This window comes from Mercenaria mercenaria, chromosome 13 (genome assembly GCF_021730395.1).
Source record: "Mercenaria mercenaria strain notata chromosome 13, MADL_Memer_1, whole genome shotgun sequence".
NCBI classification, from domain to species: domain Eukaryota; kingdom Metazoa; phylum Mollusca; class Bivalvia; order Venerida; family Veneridae; genus Mercenaria; species Mercenaria mercenaria.
Window position 1 is genome coordinate 30,051,591 of NC_069373.1, and position 16,080 is coordinate 30,067,670.

General features: G+C 36.4%; 1 protein-coding gene across 1 annotated transcript in view; it reads left to right on the forward strand.

Moving 5' to 3' along the window:
- The window catches only part of LOC123530454 (uncharacterized), a 57,301-nt gene that overhangs the window by 16,237 nt on the left and 24,984 nt on the right, over nt 1-16,080 (forward strand). Inside the window, exon 9 of the mRNA XM_045311231.2 lies at nt 7,777-7,947. Coding sequence (XP_045167166.2) covers nt 7,777-7,947 — 171 coding nt within the window. The remainder of the gene's footprint in view (nt 1-7,776; nt 7,948-16,080) is intronic.

Consider the following 16,080-nt stretch of genomic DNA (forward strand, 5'->3'; position numbering starts at 1 on the left):
ACTGGTCCATCATTCAATTTGAACAGTGCCATTTATGATTTGAAGGGGTGTTCACTGAACATTTACTGACTGATTAGCGGACAGGGCCAGACCATGATCAGCCTGCACAGGTCGCAAAGGCAGAATATCTTGCCGCCACTGCGGCAGGCTAAAGGTTAATCTCGTTTGCTATTGGTAACGATGATGATTATTTGCGTAAGGACTTAGATATTTGAGTGAATTATAGATAATACATGATGATAATACTACATAATAAATATTAAAGGTTTTTTTTCAACAAATAAAAAATCCTATCTTCTCTTAGTTCTATGACCAAATGTCAAAATTTTATTCCTACTACATGTACATGAGTTCGCGGACAGTGAAAGTTCCATGAAAACTTGTCATTGAGTTGCCGATTAAATCAGAAGCAAATAAGATGCCTTTGGTGTGCCTTACTGACTTTTGCCCTTCAGTCATCAATGCCATACTCAGTGCACACAAACTGAAAATAAAATTATCAGAAGGTCCTTTGGAACTTTGGTAGACAACAATATAAATTCGTAAGATCTGCATCATATCAGGACTTAAAGTAATTACTAATTACTACTTGTGTTTATTTACTTAAGGAAATACCTACTTTATTATATCATCATTTCATCTCATGTTTATATTCTGCTTTTATACTCTAAATTAATATTACCGAAAATATACTGTGCTCAGAAATCAACATCCTTCAATTAATAAAAATAAGGCTTAACTTGAATTCCACAAAAAATAGAGATAGTGATCTAATAACAGATAATGTGAGAGTAGAACACCCCCCTCCACGGACCTCCGGCCCCCGTTAAATTTGACCACTGCGGTCACCACCCTCAATGTAACGGTCTTGATCACCAAGGTGACCTATGTTTTATCATGTCATTTGAATAGTCATTACGTAATAATTTCTGGTGTATTACCAAAATCATCTACTACAGTGACAAAGGGCAACGTTCCGTAAAAAATATAATAATATCGCGCTATATTCTTTATGCTCAACAATACTCAAGTTATATGAAAAATGTATATTTTATATCATTAACCAGGAAAATACCGTAAAAATGAATGTCATGCAAACGATTTATAGTTGTTTAATACGCGGAAGTATTTGTTTTGCAATGAAAAATAACGCAGAACTGTCACCTGCTCTCTGGAAGCAAAACAGGCGTTCGACAGAGTTTCAATCCAATATTAATATTAAAGTTCTACAGAACTGGAAGAAAAAAAAACAACGAATATTTACAATTATTCGAGGGCTCAGAGCAAAACTAGTCTACCTGCTTCTATTTCTATATACACTTTGACTAGATTCGCTCTGAGCCCTCGAATTGTGGAAATGTTTATACACAGCTGCGTGAGAATACAAGGGTATATAGGTTACATTCTACCAATTCAATTTCTTCCTTATTTCATATCAACAATAAAATATTCAGACCTCATTTTCAGCACTTTAGAGCATTTCAATGATATGAAAACCATATATGGTCATTTAGTATGACATGCCTTCTTATCAGAAATAGAAAAATATTGACATGTTATGTTGTATATAAGAAAAATAATATGTTCTGAGAAACATCACCCTCTAAAAATGCCCCCGTGTAAACAGCTGTTTAGCAATTACGCGTAAGTAGACATTTTTCGCAAAGAATAAAACTTATTCCAGGAAATTCACAATGAAAATGGGCTAGATCTTTTCTCCATACAGTAAGTAATAAAACTAAGCCAAGACTCCCCATGTCACTCATTATATCAGATTTGATCCATAGCAGGGAACTACATTTTGGACTACTTCACATTGTAACACTGAGTAGTCACTTTCGGTTTGGTGTAATCCGTCCTGTACTTCAGAATGGTTCCAGATCCAGCAAGAAAAGCCAGGGCCAATGCACCAGTCCGGTGTAACATTAAATATTGACCCCGTTAAAAACTGACCCCACTGATCAAAATTAAACGTTGAAATGTTGGCGGGGGTCAATTCTCAACGTTAAAAAAGGACCTTCTGATCAAAATTTAATGTTGACGGGGTCAATTCTCAACGGTGAAAAAGGACCCATGGGGTCTAATTTCAACAGGGTCAGTATTTAATGTTACACCGGCCATTTTTGTACGTAATGTTTATTGATAGTTTAATAGACACAGTTGAAAATTCGAGCCATGTCCCACTTCCGCAGACGACATAGTCCTGACGTCTCTTAGCAAAGCTGGACTAGACAGCCTAGTGACCATCTGCGTTATGGGTATTCGACAAAGGAATAATACTTATACAATGCTAAAAAAGTAATGTAGTAGTTTATAATCAAATACCTACGCCTAGGTGTTAAGTGTAACAAGAACAATGCGTGTATGAAACTGCGCCAATGGTATCTTAATTTGCAGACTAGGCGGGTACACAGCGGTGGAATACACCCAATCGGCCAAATATCTTTATACTGCTATATTGTGTTACCAAGATCTGGGTGTGAATTTTGGCCCGGTACACGCTAGATATTGTTCGTAGGCAATGTATAAAGTCTATGGCAAAGTCTATGCAGTCATTACCAAAAAGCTTAATGGGTATATATATTCATATATATGTCAGAGATCGATTAGCGGTAGATGGCTCTTTTTGGCCAATTGTGTAATTTTGACAGTGACAATCGAAATCTTTTATGGATTTCCCTGATAAAATGACAGGTTTTATACTAGATGTCTTCAGAATCTTACAAATATAAAAAAAAGATATTATTGTAACGTTAACAATTTGTGCACATTAGATAACCGTAAGGTGTAACATTTACCTATTTCTAAAGCGATAAACAAATATAAGGAAGTTGCTTATTAACTCGAGATGCTATTTTTTGTCGAGGAAATTGTACATTGCTCTCAACAAGAGACGCTTACTTTATTGCCCGAAGATGTACGCAAAAAATAATATACATGTATATTCTTCCCATTATACACCTTTCTCTCTATAACTATATAAATTTTGAAATATTTGTGACAAAAAGTTGTGTATATTAAACGAAAAACATTAACTATGGGTTGTTCCGAATCACCATATTATATAGATCTTCTTGTTTCTGTTCTATTCAATAGACCAAATTGTTCTTTATTCACATCTTGTCCGTCAGATTCTCTTTCTTCACCAACGTTACCAATGTCTTCGATTAATTTAGACCATTTTACATGCTACTAAACTCTATAGATTCTTATTTGTTTTTATGTTGATATTAAAGTAATAAAAAGTAATAGCGTTCATTATGGTCTTATTTTTTTTTTTAATTTAAACTCTTAGTTTGTGCGATTTGCAGGATCATGAAGTTAATATAGTATTCCGAAGAGTAGGTAGAAATGAATAGGAGCCTAACTGCAATAGAATCTAGTGATTCGGAATACCTGGAAACGAGTTTATGGATGTCGGGAAATTTGATATTAAAGAGGCAAAGTATAGGCCCAAGCAATATTTCATAAATCAGATAGATCTAAATGATTCTTATGTATATCATTGCTCCAGTTTAGACTGGCCTTCCAAATAAGGCAACCGGACCTCAGGGCTTTGAAGCCCGGTAAATCGATATGAATACCGAGAACGGTGTTTACAAAGAGGAGACATATTTTATCTTTAAAACGGGGAATGAATTCTAAAGTTTGCGCCCGTATTTTTCTCGTCGTTTACATTGTAAGCCTAAGTGTCATTTGGAAACATAAGTATTATAATTCTTTAGTCTCGGGGGAAAATAAGATCGCAAATTCGATAAAAAATAAATAGCAATTTGTACGCCGTAATCGGAAGCTAAAATTTATTAAATTCAGTCTCGGGACTGATGAATTAAAATAATAAACTTAATGTTTTCTTTAGTATTTTAAAATACATCAGTTGTGCTCTGACATGAATTGTTGACTTTGTTTTACTGCTTGATCGAGTAAACAAATAACGGTGACTACCCAAAATCGTTGTTAAAATTTGATATTCAAATATATGCCTGGAACCGGAGTGAGAGCTAATTATAAATAAATTATGACGCAACTAGATCTAATCATAATTTTTACCAGCAGTTAGATCTTGCAATACAGTAGATCTACAGATATACATGTGTATTGATTACCGGACCTCTAAATTATGCAGTCATAATCGTGAACGACTGTGCGGGATGAGATTTTCTCTATTACAACGTTGGAAAGAACACAGATTCAGCGCGAATGCCAATGTTTGCGCGCGAAATCAGGAAGGGAGACCACTTATTTTATCAATAATGTCGGTAAGTAACGTCCCCTTATACCTGAGCAATATCACTTCCGGTTTATTCCTATCAACAGGTAAAAAAGTTTTTAAAGTTTTAAAAGACTTAACACAGCCTTCTTTGTAACATTTTAATGTCAGTAAATGTATATTAGTAAAATTTATTGAACACCGTTTAGCAAAAACTTCCATCAACACGTTCCTGATCGTGTAAATGCTGTTCATTCAAATCCGAACTTTGAAAAGTTTGGTTGTTTTCGTTTTTGGTGAATTTGTCACAGATTTTCCTCATATCAAGTTTAACTTCCTCATCATGCCAGTACCAGTTGTTGTGACAATGTATCTGTTGTATCAGATAAAGGATGTGACGTGTTGTGAAGATCCACTTGAAAAGTGTTTCCTGCATATTCTCTTGATGAGGAAGTGAACTAAATATTTGTGAAAACTGGAAAAAGTTTCTATATTATAACAATTTTTGTGATATTTTTCTGTAACACAAGGGAGCAACGATGAGTAAATCAACGAATGTTTGTATTTTTTTTGATCAACTTTACTTTTGATTCACATCTTATGAAATTTTTGTTGCATGCATTTTTATGCTCATCAGTATGGAATGTACGTTGGCCAATGTGCAGCACTTGATTTAAATGAAAAAAATCTTAGTTTTGTTTTGGGAGGTCCTACTACACTCAGAAACACTGTTACTATGATATTTTGATTGTACATTATTTAGCAAAGGTCTATAAGTTAAGACTTCAAATTCCAATCAATTAAACCAAAGAGCTATAAAATAAACAGATCGGCAACTTGAAAGGCATATAGAGCAAATCTCGCCAACATCCCGTGACAACTGAATGAGATCTCGTTGTAAGCGTCTGTTGATCATGACTTAGGGATTTTTCTAGAGCGGAATAGCAGGGCGCAGCGCCCTGCCCATTTTTAGCGCCGCCCTTCTGCCCGAAATCGCCGCCCTTTTGCCTTTCTTCAGCGCCCCTTTGCCCTTTTAGCACCGCCCCTTTGACCATTAATTAAGTATTTCTAAACGAACTGCCCATCAGTCATCTGTCAAAATACCATCCCAGATAATTGTCAATCGGTACGAAGTTATGACACGCACCGACTATACACAGGTGCTGTGTATTTGCCCGAGGCATGTATGCAGTATCTGTATGCAGTATCTGTATGCAGACGACGACCGACCGAATCGTAACAAACAACAATTAGATAGGCCAGCAATTAAAGCAGACTGCAAAACAGATTAAAAAAGGAGAAAAAAAACATTTTAAAACGAAGTCCGCTGCTTATTAAATGCCGATTAATGGCCAGTAATTATCGGCAATTAGCGTGGCACCTCGTGTCAGTTTTGTTGTTCACAGTTTGATCTCGGTTGAAGATAACAGTCGATCTTTAATTAGTATCACTGCCTATCAAAATATCTATGATTTTGTTATATTTATTTCATCAAAATACTATTAAATTTCTATGATATTAATTTTGTTTAAAAAAAAAAATAAACCACTCGATCTTTTACAGAACGGCAATCTCAGAATTTAGCGTAGACAATCAGCGCGTAGAGTAGTTTCCCTTTACCAAAATGGCGAACATCGTAAACAAAGTTATTTTGTTAAATTTGTAGTCGGAAAATTGTCTACACATTTGTATAATATTCACCCACGATTCGGGGGTGGGAGGTGTATGGGGGGGGTCCAGTAAAAAAAAAAAAATGTACGCGAGTATCAACTTTACGTTCAGTAATATAATGAATGTATAATGACAGATTTGCACCAGAATTATTAAATTATTCAATAGTATCTTTATGGTATATTTCTAATCCAGAAAACTTTCCAGACAAAAATAATGTATGCAAACATAAAACAAACTGCATGTATTTATAAATGATAAGCATGTTATATACTATAGACAAACAGGTATTGATGTTTTTCCTGACATTCAGATTCATTTCAAATCTTTCTGCAGTACCCTACAATGTAGACATTACAACAAAAACCATGGAAATCTACCTTATGATTTTTGTACACAAAGGTACGCCACGCACAAAATGCACCCTGCCCCTTTTTAGCAGCACCCTGCCCTTTTCAGAGGTCTAGAAAAATCCCTATGACTGATCAAGTCAGCAAACGCTTTGAAATAAGGTTACTTTCGGATCATTTGTTTATCAAGATAATGGCGAATTTTTAATGTTATTAGTATTTTCTACACGGAGAAGGAATGAATTTATGATTGAAAGTCTGAGAAATCAACAGTTTTCGCTTGAAAAAGGACTCAAATTGGTTTAATACGTGCTGGGCGTACCACCAGTTTTATACTTCAGTAAGCGTCTGTTGATTTGATCATGATTGATCAAGTCGGCAAACGCTTTGACAATGTTTGAAATAAGATAACACGCTAACACGAGATGACGCGGGATTATCCCAAGTTGCCATTCTGTGTATTTTATAGTTCTTTGATTAAACATTATAAACTTGTGACATGTACTCAAAAATCAGTTGGGCACTGTTATGGAGAGAGTGTAATTAATAGTAATTAATGTGTGTGTAGAGCAATATTCATAATGAAATATCAATATTCATAATGAAATGTCCTGCTCTTACAATTGATTGTTAAAAAACTGCCAGTTTTTTAGTGGTTGTACACATTTATATCGTTGAATCATGAGCCCTGATTGGCTCGAATGTCTCTCTGGTAGTTGGTCACATCGGTATTTCTTCACAGTATAATTATCACTCGGGTAGTATTCCACTAAATTAACGTGAGGCGCTATTGTTTATGAGACGCTTTGTGGTACTTATGAAGCTGCAGAGCGTCTCGTTCAGTCGATGTCGCCATTCACTGTAAGGGTTGTCTTTCTTTGTTTGGAGTGGTAGTTCTGCGCTGAACGAATATACTCCAGTGTTTCTAGCAGATCTTGTCTTAACCTCTCCCTCACTTCGTCATGTAGCACACGGTCTTCAAGATAATGCTGGACTGTTTCAGCACCATGCTGACATGCACACAACGGCGATTCTGCTAACCCGATCCTATACATATACCCATTTAGCATGCAGTATCCAGTTCTCAATTGATGGGTGACACGCTGGCATTGTACTTCAATGCTGGTGTTTGTGGGAACCTTGAGTTTAAGCCCAACATCAGGCATGTATTGGTGAAGATGCCTTCCGGTGTCTGTTAGTTGCCATCTGTTCTGCCATTTCATCTCACATCTCTTTGATGCTTTCTTTATGTCTTGTAAGGTAGTTGGGATATTAGTCTCGCCCATTGTCTCAGCTTCATTTGCAGCTTCCTTTGCAAGACGGTCAGCTATTTCATTACCAAGGATGTTTGCATGACCAGGCGTCCAGGAGATGTCTGTTTTGATGCCTACTGAGTCCAGATCTTTCATTAGTTGTTTAGTTTCTCTCACAGTTGTTGTGTATGTGTCAGCTTTCCAACATAACTGTAGAATTCCTACAGCAGATTGGCTGTCTGAAAATATCTTTATTTGGTTTATGTGTCTTCTTTCTGATTCTTCTTTGCAGTGTTGCAGTGTTATTTTTATAGCTACAGTTTCACCAAGCAGGATACTTGCTGAGCTTGACACTGGTTTCTTCAGTTCGGTATGTGTGTCATCAAGAGGCATAAATATACATGCTCCGGCTCCACATGATCCTGGATTGCCCTTGCAAGAACCATCGGTGAATGCTAGTAAGGTGTGAATGTTGCAGTCGTGTATCTGGTTTCTTATTATTTCTTTTGATTCTTGTATTTGGAGTGCAGATCTATTTTTGGATGAACCTAGGGTGCTCCAATATTCTGGTGGTCGCCATGTTGGTTGCATGTACTCTAGGTAGGTTAGCTGATGTTCAAGATTGTGGTAGTTTGCAGGGGCGGCGAAATCTGATTTTGACTTGCTTGTCCGTTTTTGTCATTGCTATTTTTTACTTGTCCGTTTGATAGTTATATAGTAAATTCTGGTCAAATTTCACTTGTCCATACAAGCTTTGGGACAACCTGGGCAATACGGACAATTGAATTTGCCGCCCCTGGTTTGTACTTGTGTTGTTTTCCATGTCGTTTATCTGGATGAACATCTTTCCTAAGGGAGATAAGTACCTTTCTGGTGTCTCTTTTCTTGTTTCTAGCCAATGTATTATGGTTTGCTTGATGGGCTCAGTTTCGTGTCTCATGAGTAGTTGGGTCAGTTCTCTTATAGACAGTTCTTCACGTCTGAGGTCTAGTGTATTTGACTCTACTTCAAGGGCTTCTATGCCAACACAGGCTGGTATGCCAAGACATGCAGCTAGTCCTTTCCTTTGGATACTATCTAACGTACTTACATAGGGTCGCGCAAAAGCTCTACAGAGCTTAATTATGTTCATTACGTCTCAAAGCGACGGATAATAAAATTTACCTTTAATGCTTCAGTTTGCAGGAACTTGTGCAGAAATATGATAATGTCACAGGGTGGGGCTTGAACCTGCATGGGACCGCTCGCTTACATGAGTGCGCTCTACCATCTGGCTGCTTGACACAAATTCTCCCCAAATGTGACCAAGTCCATACCATAACATATACTGCTCAAATTAGAAAGTCTTCCAATGCTAGAGCTATATATAGCATTGCAAGTGTCTTAAGACTGATTAGGCAAGCATGCCATGGCCCCACATTGGGTGCCAAATATCACTTGGTGAGACAGATATATACTCAAATCTGGCTATAAATACTTTTCAGTTAAAAAAATGCAAGTTCATAAAATCACAGTAGGTAATTTGAAAATTCCACCTGTATACCTTAAAATCTATTTTCAGATTTAAACAGGGTTGACATTAAAGGGGTTTAGTTGAATCATATTTTATTGCATATTCTCATGTCAACATATATAACATTCAAAATAAGTACCGGGTAACCATATATTGAAATGAAAAAACAACAAATGGGTTGGACTTTAAATTATGCCAACATAATAAACAGTCCTCCCCACATTAAAGGTTAGGGGTAGGAGGAAATACTGGTTATTTTTGGGAAATACGTTTTACATCAAATATTTATCCATTAGATACATGTATACTTCCCAAAATAATTCCAAAACCTCCATTTTTGCATGCAAATACATACAGCCATCAATTAAAGGCATATACCTTTGAAACTTATTTTTTCTTTTTCTAGGTCAATTACCAACCTCTCTGGGTCAAGTCCCATAACTCTGACATGTATTTTGAGCAAATTATGCCCCCTTTTGGACTTAGAAAATTTTGGTTTAAGTTTTACATGCAAGTTACTATCTCCAAAACTAATGCAGATATTGATTTGAAACTTCACATGTGTCTTCGGGGTTATAAAACTAGTTGATAGCAGCAAGTCCCATAACTCTGACTTGCATTTTGGCCAAATTATGCCCCCTTTTGGACTTAGAAAATTCTGGTTAAAGTTTTGCGTGCAAGTACATACAGCTATTTCTAAAAGGCATATAGATTTGAAACTTATTTTTTCTTTTTCTAGATCAATTACCAACCTCACTGGGTCAAGTCCCATAACTCTGACATGTTTTTTGAGCAAATTATGCCCCCTTTTGGACTTAGAAAATTTTGGTTAAAGTTTTACATGCAAGTTATTATCTCCAAAACTAATGCAGATATTGATTTGAAACTTCACATGTGTCTTCGGGGTTATAAAACTAGTTGATAGCAGCAAGTCCCATAACTCTGACCTTCATTTTGGCCAAATTATGTCCCCTTTTGGACTTAGCAAATTCTGGTTAAAGTTTTGCCTGCAAGTACATACAGCTATTACTAAAAGGCATATAGATTTGAAACTTATTTTTTCTTTTTCTAGATCAATTACTAACCTCACTGGATCAAGTCCCATAACTCTGACATATATTTGGGGCAAATTATGCCCCCTTTTGGACTTTGAAAATTCTGGTTAAAGTTTTACATGCAAGTTTCTAACTCCAAAACTAATGCAGATATTGAATTGAAACTTCACATGTGCCTTCGGGGTTATAAAACTAGTTGAAAGCAGCAAGTCCCATAACTAATATGCATTTTGGTCAAATTATTCCCCCTTTTGAACTTAGAACTCTTTCGATATTTAACCTTTTGGGGTAATATTTTCCTGCTTCTGGGACAATATTTCGAATAGTCGAGCTTGGCTGTCTTACGGACAGCTCTTGTTATACGCCCCTTTGAAAAACGGGACGTATTATGGGAACGCCCCTGGCGGGCGGATGGGCGGGCGGGCTTGGGCGGCGTCCACAGACCTTGTCCGGAGCATATCTTCTACATGCATGAAGGGATTTTAATGAAACTTGGCACAGTTGTTCACCATCATGAGACGGAGTGTCATGCGCAAGAACCAGGTCCCTAGGTCTAAGGTAAAGGTCACACTTAGAGGTCAAAGGTCAAATTCAAGTATGACTTTGTCCGGAGCATATCTTCTTCATGCATAGAGGGATTTTGATGAAAGTTGGCACAATTGTTTATCATCATGAGACAGAGTGTCATGCGCAAGAACCAGGTCCCTAGGTCTAAGGTCAAGGTCACACTTAGAGGTCAAAGGATACAAGAATGAAAACTTTGTCCGGAGCATATCTTCTTCATGCATAAAGGGATTTTGATGAAAGTTGGCACAATTGTTCATCATCATGAGACAGAGTGTCATGTGCAAGAACCAGGTCCCTAGGTCTAAGGTCAAGGTCACACTTAGAGGTCAAAGGATACAAGAATGAAAACTTTGTCCGGAGCATTTCTTCTTCATGCATGGAGGGATTTTGATATAACTTGGCACAAATGTTCACCACCACAAGACGGAATGTCATGCACAAGAACCAGGTCCCTAGGTCTAAGGTCAAGGTCACACTTAGAGGCCAAAGGTCAGATACAGGAATGACTGTCCGAAGCATTTCTTCTTCATGCATAGAGGGATTTTGATGTAACTTGGCACAATTATACACATCATGAGACGAAGTGTCATGCGCAGTTCCCTTCTTTAGAATTACTTCCCTTTGTTGTTACTATAAATAGCTTATATTGTAACTTTTTCATTACTAGACGTAGGGAAAAATCAAGACCACTTTTCTGTAGTACAACATGCATGTTACATCCAATTTTGAGGTGTATTTTGACCAATCTCTACCTGGTAATGATTTTTGTGTGGACTTACAATTTTTTTTTTGTATTTTTTTTTTTTTTTTTTTTTTTTTTTTTTTTTTTTTAAAGATTAACTTCCCTCAGTTGTTACTATAAATAACTTATATTGTAACTTTTTTATAACTGACCGTAGGGAAAAACCAAGACCACTTTTCTGTGGTACAACATAGTTGTTACTTTCTAATTTTAGGTGTATTTTAAGGTATCTCTACCTGGTAAAGAGTTTTTTTGTGGACTTAGAAAAACAAAAGAATTACAATGATTACTAAACAACCACAAAATTAAAATTCCATTTGCAAATACAGGTGCTAGAGTAAAGAAATTTGCTGTGACGGGCGTATATTGTGACATTCTGGCACTCTTGTTGATAATAAGAAGTCAATGACAGTAGGGTCATTACTTGGTATTGATTAGTGACAGTAATACACAATATATTGCCTCAGGCACTAGTTAACCATATGACATGTTGCAAACAACTTAACAGCACCTGTTTGGTTTATCTGTCTTATATTTTACCTTGTTAATGTATGCAAAGTCTGCTTGACAGGCATCATTGTCAAGGGAGTGTAATAGTAATGCTTTGGTTTACTGTAACTTATATAGAAATATAATGATATCAAAGGGTGAAACAAGTATGCAGTCAGTCTGGCGCTTGATCTCAGCTTATAGGGAAAGTGCCATCTGAGCTAACTGGCTGCCTGACACATATTCACTCTTAGACCAAGTCTGTACTATGACATTCACCCCGCAAACTGGAAATTGGTCGTCCAGAACCAGAGGTACATAATGTTGTAAGACTGACCAAGCAAATTGCATGACACTGCCCCACGATCAGTGCAAGATGAGACAAATACGCAGTCAATCCAGGGCTCGAATCCATGACCCCTTGCTTACAGAGCTAGTGCTGGCTCTCTCCAAAGAAGTCCAAGTCCATACCATGGCAATGACATGATTAAGAGATTTGTTAGTAGTTTCAATTTTAGATTGCTTGCATTTTTAGCTTATAGTATTTTTTACTGTTCAGTAGTCACAAAATGAAATAAAACAATTTTCATGTCTGCTAATATTTTCATAAATTATATTTAATTATTAATTACAATGAAAAAGCTCAGTACATGCTACTTGACCACAAAGCATTCTGGACCCGCCCGCTTAGCTCATTAGGGAGAGCGCATATATCTATGGATCGAGGGGTTGTGAGTTGATCCCCGGGCAGGTCGTATGTTATCCATGACAATTTGATAAAAGACACTGTGTCTGAAATCGTTCGTCCTCAGCCTCTGATACATGTGGGGAAGTTGACAGTTACTTGTGGAGAACAGGTTAGTATTGGTACAGAATCCAGGAACACTGGTTAGGTTAATATTAACTGCCTGCTGTTACATAATTGAAATACTGCTGAAAAACGGCGTTAGACCCAAAACAAATAAACTAAGCATTCCAAAAATGACCAAATGAAATGCAACAGCACTGACTTGTCATTTGAAGAAAGATTGTTGATTAAAAATGGGGATCATTCGGCCCAAATTTTCAGTCACATGAAAATGCAAGCTCATAAAATTTCAAATGGTGATTGCAAATTTTGAATTTTTCACCTGCATTTCTGAAGTACATGAGCTTAAAATCTATGTTTCAGATTTAGTTTAAAAAGGAATAAGGATAATCCCTGCTCTTGGTGTTATTTGTGAAAGGGGTATGAACATCAGTCTTCTAGTTTTCTGTTTGTTATGATGTATTTTGTCACTAAATGTGTAATGAAATAGGAATGTAATGTCATTTTAGCATATATTAAATAAGGACTGTTGAGTTACTACCCTAACACTCTAGAATTATATGAATCCTGTACAGACACATGTCACACTTTCTGGTGATATAATCATCATTCATGATTAAATAAACTATTTTTTGTTATGCCCCCTCACCCTCATGGAAGAGGGAGTATATTGTTTCGTTCAAGTGCATCAGCTGGTATGGCAGATCATTTGGTTTCAGATCAGTAATAAAGAACACTTTGACAAACTTCGTAGGATGTTTGCATTTGGTCAGTAAATTTTTCGGATCAGTAGGCCAAAGATCAAGGTCATAGTGACCAGTCAGTTTTGGATCAGAACTTAAAAGGTCAACCCTGTCACCAAGGCCTCAATACAAAACCCAGTTTCTGATCAAGAATGTTTGGACTTGTCGCTGTCATACTTCATAGGGTGATTGCCTGTGGTCCTTAGATGTCCTAAATATCTTGGGGTCAGTAGGTCAAGGTCACAGTCAATTGAAAACTGGAAAGGTTTTTAGTAACTTTTACCAGTTACTTGAGAATGCTGGAGTCTAACACGAACTGATTCATTTTCCTATTAAACAAAGAAGGCTGAAAACAGTGAATTATTATACAACGTTTCAATTATTACGTCATTGTGTCAAACGCCATAGTGGCGCACTGGAAAAGAAACCAATTGAAAACGGGCAAATATTTAATGAATGCCGTCAAGGATACACTTAAAAGTCCTTGGTAACGTGTTAGAATCGAAATAATATATCTCATTTAGTGATTTGCTCTTGAATAAAATCATTGTTTGTTGTTCAGATGCGTCCTCGTGATATAATTCCTTCGCATCTGAACTCCAAACAATGATTTATTCAGCGACAAATCACTAAATGAGATATATTATTTAAGAAATAATAAATCTGTTCCTATATTTTATCAGTTAATAAAATATGGGCAGGAGTTTGGATGCGTAATAATTAAATCACGAGTGCGCAGCACGAGTGATTTAATTATTCGCATCCAAACGACTGCCCATGTTTTATTAATTGATAAAATTATTGGAACATATTTATTATTTCGATTCTAACAACGCAAATAATTCGCATTTTACAGTACGTACTACATTTTCAGCGTAATACGTCATTCGGGTCATATGCTGTTACAATTTACCCCCTATGGTTAGAAAGTGTTGCATAGCTAATGGAACGTATATATATTTGTTTATTTTTTATCAGAATTTTGAAAAATATATATAATTTAGTAATCTAACAGCTCGCAAACTAATTATGAACAGAATCATCAAAATAAGCGAGTTGACCCTGTATTACGAGTGACGAGATTAACTTTTATATGACGTCACATCATTATGACGTCATACTTTATGTCATACATTTATGACGTCACCGCTGAATCATAATTAAGCTAATTGAATTCGCTCGTACAGATCAGAGCGTGTTTTACGGACCTACACATAGGTCAGTATGACTTTTTATTATATTTATGTTTTTGAAATGGTGTTTTCAACCGTTTGGCCGTGAAATAATTTGTATGTAATGGAACTGAAGTAGAATCTCTTATGTTACAATCATAAGGGGGTGAAATGTAACAGCCAACCATATTTTATCGTAGATTCATGTATAGGCGATTTCGCTATATGTTTATATAGCAATTGCTGCGGATAGTGTTAGAATTTGTAATTAAACTTAGAAGTATGAATACCAGTGGTTAGGTGTTGATCCCTTATTTATGTGTTTTACTTATATCTGCGGTTTGTTTTTCTAAGTACTCAGCCATCATTAATGCTGTATTTCTAAATCTGAATTTATGATGTAAAATTTGATGTTAATCATTCAGCATTCATCCTTGTGTAACAAAGGCTGATTACAGCCACTTCCCGGCACAAAAAGCATTCCTCTTCCTCGAGTATGAAAAAAAAGTTGTTTTTAGCTCGACTATTCAAAGAATAGGTAGAGCTTTTGGACTCGCCTGTGCGTCGGCATCCTGATTTGGTAAAGTTTTTGTATGTAAGCTGGTATCTCAGTAACCACTTGTTGGAATGGATTGAAACTTCACACACTTATTCACTGTGATAAACTGACTTACACTGCACAGGTTCCATAACTCTGTTTTGCTTTTTTACAAAATTATGCCCCTTTTTTGACTTAGTAGTTTTTTGTTAAGGTTTTGTATGTAAGCTGGTATCTCAGTACCCACTAATGGGAATGGATTGAAAATTCACACACTTGTCCACTGTCCTGATCTGATAAGCACTGTGCAGGTTCCATAACCCTGTTTTGCATTTGTACAAAATTATGCCCCTTTTTCGACTTTTGTATTCATTCATTTGACAAGGCTGTTGAATAGTCCAGCATTGCTGTCCTCTGACAGCTCTTGTTAGCTCATCTGATTTTTTGAAAAAAAATGATGAGTTATTGTCATCACTTGAGCGGTTGTCGGCATCGGCGTCGGTGTCGGCGTCTGCGTCGGCGTTGCCTGGTTAAGTTTTATGTTTAGGTCAGCTTTTCTCCTAAACTATCAAAGCTATTGCTTTGAAACTTGGAATACTTGTTCACCATCATAAGCTGACCCTGTATAGCAAGAAACATAACTCCATCTTGCTTTTTGCAAGATTTATGGCCCCTTTTGTACTTAGAAAATATCAGATTTCTTGGTTAAGTTTTATGTTTAGGTCAACTTTTCTCCTAAACTATCAAAGCTTTTGCTTTGAAACTTGGAATACTTGTTCACCATCATAAGCAGACCCTGTACATCAAGAAACATAACTCCATCTTGCTTTTTGCAAGAATTATTGCCCCTTTTGGACTTAGAAAATCAGTTTTCTTGGTTAAGTTTTATGTTTAGGTCAGCTTTTATCCTAAACTATCAAAGCTATTGCTTTAAAACTTGCAACACTTGTTCGCCATCATAAGCTGACC